General features: G+C 27.8%; 2 protein-coding genes across 2 annotated transcripts in view; one reads left to right on the top strand and one right to left on the bottom strand.

Moving 5' to 3' along the window:
- The window catches only part of LOC112905804 (FAST kinase domain-containing protein 1, mitochondrial), a 4,611-nt gene extending 4,322 nt beyond the window's left edge, over positions 1–289 (bottom strand). The window contains 1 exon segment of the mRNA XM_025978953.1: positions 252–289. Coding sequence (XP_025834738.1) covers positions 252–289 — 38 coding nt within the window.
- A 909-nt stretch (positions 290–1,198) lies between these two features.
- On the top strand, positions 1,199–1,994 carry LOC108737777. Its single transcript, XM_018470878.2, has 3 exons — positions 1,199–1,428; positions 1,486–1,719; positions 1,770–1,994. The coding sequence occupies exons 1-3, from the start codon at positions 1,276–1,278 to the stop codon at positions 1,893–1,895; spliced, it is 513 nt and encodes a 170-aa protein (XP_018326380.1). The 5' UTR covers positions 1,199–1,275; the 3' UTR covers positions 1,896–1,994.
- The last annotated feature ends 2,995 nt before the right edge of the window (positions 1,995–4,989 follow it).

Below are 4,989 nucleotides of genomic sequence, written 5' to 3'. Positions count from 1 at the left end.
TAGTAGTAGTGTAGTATATATTTATTTATTAATCTTTTACTGATGAATTCACTGCAACTGGTTAAGGCAGTGGTTAATAATTTAAATTCATTTCCATCTTCACAGATATCTATAAAAAAAGGTATTAATGATGGAAAATATTAACAAATGTTATTAAAATTACCCAATTTCTTCTCAATATATGGCATTATTTCTTTACTCAACAACAGTGCCCTTAATTTGCTACTATCATTAAAAATTGTTACAAGTACCCTGGAGAGTGAAGTGTATGAAATGCTATCATCAACATTTCTTATATAAATGTCTAACATTTTTTGAATAACTGAATGATTTATATTTACTCCAATATAATTTAAATATAGTACTATACAACTTAATGTTTCATGGTCAAAGCTTACACAATGAACCTCTATTAAATTCAAAAAGTTATTGAATTCAGCACGGCTCGTTAACTGCTCTATGTAGCTCTTCATAGCAACATTTGTCTTACTTTGAAATTTAGGGGGAACAATATGAATGTTATTAGCATAGTAAAAATTCATCTGGATATCCCATAAAACAAGCACAGCCTTTGATATATGATAAGGTTTGAATTCAGCATGACTTGTACTGATTATATCAAATAATTCTTGAACAGATGCACAATTATCAAGTCTAAATGTTAAAGGATTCTGAGGGTAATTATTAAGAATGTGTCGTACTGAATGTTGATATACAGTATTATCTAATTCAATATCATTACATTCTTCTTGGTCATTTTGGAGATCAGTATCATGTTCCTCTATTTTCATATAAATTTGCTTTGTTGTAGTTACAGTTCTTCTGTGCAATGTATTTGACTTTTTTAATAATTTATTTTTACTAAATTGCTCCATTATTGTAAATTTAAAAAGCACTTGTCGAATATTTTGTAAATTAAATCGATGAAATATTCCTATCATGTTTGTACCTATTGTCTATACTGTAGATTGCTGCACGACATAACAATTATAAGCTACAAGCTGTATTAAATTCACCGATGTAGCTGTACTGTAACAGACAACATTAATTGTTAATTTTATTTATTTCCATCATTTTTTATTTGATGATTTACTCTATTTATTAAGTAAATAATAAACAATAAAGTTGAGGTTAGGATTATGGACAGGTTAGAAAAAGATCAACACAGATCACAACAATTATTTAACAATCTATGTTTAACAATTAAACGCGCCTCTATGGTTTTTGGTCACAACGAATTTTTGCCATTTTTGAAAGGTAAAACGAACTAGAATCATGCGAAATATAGAAATTAAAGCAAGAGTAAAGAATTTATCGGATTTAGTGAATAAGATAAACAGCATAACAAATTCAGGAAAAACAATTATTAAACAGTCAGATATTTTTTTCAATCAAGAAAAAGGTAGACTTAAATTGAGGAAATTTGAGGTAGTGCCTCTTGTCGTATATTTTATTCATTACCAGCAGAAATGAAGTACTTTTTAGAGTGGTGATGCCGAACTTATTTATTATGAGCGTCCTGATATCGAGGGACCAAAGCTTTCGTCATTTGAGAAATGCGACTTGAAATTTGAATGTGTTGATGGGCTTATCAAGGTGTTAACTACTGCAATGGGAGTAAAGGGAGTTGTTAAAAAAGAAAGACATTTGTATATAATTGATCAAACTCGTATCCATATTGATCAAGTTGAAGGTTTAGGAACATTCATCGAATTAGAGGTAGCTATTTTGATTATTAGTAAGACATAAATTTTAAACGATTTTATTAGGTGGTTTTGAGGGAAGATCAAACTGTAGAAGATGGTAGTGTAATTGCCAAAGATTTAATGCAGAAACTAAATATACAAGAGGAAGATTTGCTAAATAAAGCATACATTGATTTGCTGTTAACATAATCATTCATGAATTATTATCTAGGTAGTTTTTTAAACTGCTTTTTTTTGTACAAACATTATTATAAATGAGAAACAGATATTTTTATTTTAAAAAAGTTCTCATATAAAAATTAAAAAGATTCGCTTATAAAAGAGTGTATAACCTACCTACCAAATTCCATTTCAGTCATCTTTGCTGGCATTTTAGTGAAAAAAAAACAAAAAAATATTAATTAATGATTAAAATTTTTACGTAACTAATTACGATTTCTCAAAAAATTACTATTCTATNTTTGGTTTCAAAAGGCAAAATGTAGTGTTTGTAGATCTAGCATGCCAGTGAAGTTGTAGAAGTTTTAGAATAATTGTTTGAGTAAACTTAAATTAAGGCACGCTTTTTAGCTCTTTTATATTACTTAAATTATTAACCGGTTTAACCAAAACTTCTTTGCGCTTTTATATAATAATAAACAAACACTGTTTTTTTTGTTTGTTAAATCGGGCACACCCTGTATATTACTAACGTAAGCTATATTTTAGGGCCTCATCTTTTTGAGCAGTAACTGATTATACAGCAATAAACAATTGGTGACGACTTTAATTTCTTTACAATCGTATTTTCATTACCTTGTGCGGTCCGTGGAAGAAAAAAACCTAGTTTAACTAGAAATAACACAAAAGAATAGGAACTTTCTTCTTCTGTTTGGATAAGGAAGGAAAGGAAGGTAATTTCGCATTTATCCTTAATCTATTAATGCAATTGTTTCGGAAGTCATTTCTTAAGTGTCCAACAAGTCAATTTTAAGCAAAATCTAATTTAGAATATGTTTAATTGGCATAATTACCACCTGGCTAGTAAATAATTTCCAACTCTTTGAAATTTGAAGTGCGCTTTTTCAAATTTAGATTACCTAACATTACTGTTTATTATACCATTTACAATTATTCAATTAATCTATATAGTTTTCTTATTATACAATTCGGAAGTACTGTTTGCATAAATCACATATACATGTACAGCAAGAACGCATATATTTTCATGAAATTTTTGTTCGAAAAAGTACAAGTTCTTGGAGACTAAAATTTCGCGATTATCGTATTTATAGTATTTATATGGTTTTTATTTCATGTATTCTTTTTGTTTCAGCAGTCTGAATAATTTGTCTATGACAAAATATTCCTTAGAAGTCACTACCATAAGAATACTTTGGACATTTGAACTTCACTTATCTATAAAGAAAGGTAGGATTTTGTTTAAGATTTTTTTAATTTTTTTTAGTTACAAAATCAAATTGTTATAGTCTTAGTGCTTCGAAATATTCACCAATGGCATTTTCTCTCAGTGTTTTGGCTTGTTGAATAAGGAATCATGGCTTAGAAAGTGGATACTGCAATGCTGTTATTCCGTAATTGTTCTTTCCAAATTATCAACACATTGGAAAGGTAGGATTAATTTTTTTTAACTTTTAAAATTACTTTCTCTCTTATTAAATGAACTGAAAGTACCAAAATGTATTAAAAATGTTATGGGACATTAGTAAAAATAATTCTAAAGTTAGAAATTATTCGGGTGCATTTTCAACCCTCAATTTAAGATCGTCGTTTTTATTCTTGATAAATGAATTTCTCCCTTTTAAATTAGGGGAAAGTACTAAAATGTATTAAATTTGTTGTGTCATCACTGAAAAGTAAAAATTTATAGTTGAAAATTACCGGAGTGCACTTTCAATCCCTAGTTTAAAATCTTTGTTTTTGATATGTGGCTAAAACTTACTAGTAAATATTTTAAACCCTCTTTTTGAAATCGAAGACTACTAAAGGAATTACAACAGCTCCTGCTGACTGATGATCTGAATACTTTGCAGTGCAGTGGGTTGCCTATATAAAGGACTAGGTACAAGCTGTATTTAAAAGCATTAAATTTAAATTAGGAAGATATCTTTTCGCGAAATAAAATGAGTGCGTTGTAGTTTAGTCATAGACTGTTACAGTGGGAGTCGAAATTTGTAAGCAATTACATTTTTGGATTGTAATAAAATAATCTAAATTTATTTGGTACATAAGCAGTCCATGAAAATAATTGATTTTACAATATTTAACACTGTTGATGTAAATGAATTGCTTTTTATTTCGTTTTGTATATTTACCCAATGTGGGCATTTTTACCTTGTGTCCTGTACATTACAATTTTTTATGGGATTTCTGATAAAGTTGTTTACAGTTAAAAATGCGGACAAAAAGCTTCGTTTTGTTTGGGAAAATTGTTATGAGAGTATAAAATTGTAACAAAGTTATAATGACCAAGGAGATAGATGTTACTTAATCAAAAACAGCGGTTCATTAAGAATAAAAGTAATGCACCTCTTCTTATTAATTAGCTTATACATAGTAACAACAATAAGAAAAAAAAGCAATAAATTTTTAATCTTTGAGAATTTCTTTAATTTTTAAGATTGAGAAATTTGGAACACTTTTTTGTTTCGAAAATATCTAAATTCTGCAGTTTATTTCAGCATTTTTAAAAATCATTATATCTTATTTTAATAGTCCTACAATCATAACACTCTTTAAGTGAAATCTGTTTGTTTTCGACCTAATCTGTTTAACTGCTTTTTTTTATAATCGCGTCATCGGTCACTTGCCTATTTGTCTCGAGAATTAATGTCCCTCTATTTGTGTATTTGTATGATAAACACTTCTTGGTTAAAATCATGAATTTCTACGTTTTGAATAATGATGGGGTTTTTAAAATTAATTTACAATTTTTTTCGTTATTTGGTATCTATCCTAAACCAAGTATTGTATACTTACTATTTGTATTATTATAATTATTATAACAGCTTTCTGAACAATTTATACATAATCATATATTCTGTTGAGTTCAATTTTTTTTATAAATCGTTAGCAGATAAAAGAAATATTATTGAAAAAGTATTTGGAATGTCAAATAAAATAAAGATAAATTTGTATTTATAAACAAATAATGATGAATACTTTCATCGAAACGTATTACAAATATATGAGTATCTGTAGTATTTACTATAACATTCAACTTCACGTAGGTAATCCAAGACGCTAAAGTATGGGCGTTTTTATTCACTGTTACAAAAATATC

The sequence above is a fragment of the Agrilus planipennis genome, unplaced genomic scaffold (genome assembly GCF_000699045.2).
Source record: "Agrilus planipennis isolate EAB-ADULT unplaced genomic scaffold, Apla_2.0 scaffold185, whole genome shotgun sequence".
Classification (NCBI taxonomy): domain Eukaryota; kingdom Metazoa; phylum Arthropoda; class Insecta; order Coleoptera; family Buprestidae; genus Agrilus; species Agrilus planipennis.
The sequence above is the reverse complement of the archived record's forward strand: the minus strand, read 5'-3'. Positions and strand labels throughout refer to the sequence as shown.

Excerpts from the sequence above, each read along its gene's own strand:
- LOC108737777 (XM_018470878.2), top strand. The coding sequence starts at position 1,276 with ATGCGAAATATAGAAATTAAAGCAAGAGTAAAGAATTTATCGGATTTA. Across the intron at positions 1,429-1,485 it reads TTAAATTGAGGAAATTTGAG|AGTGGTGATGCCGAACTTAT; the intron begins GTAGTGCCTCTT and ends AGTACTTTTTAG. Across the intron at positions 1,720-1,769 it reads GAACATTCATCGAATTAGAG|GTGGTTTTGAGGGAAGATCA; the intron begins GTAGCTATTTTG and ends CGATTTTATTAG.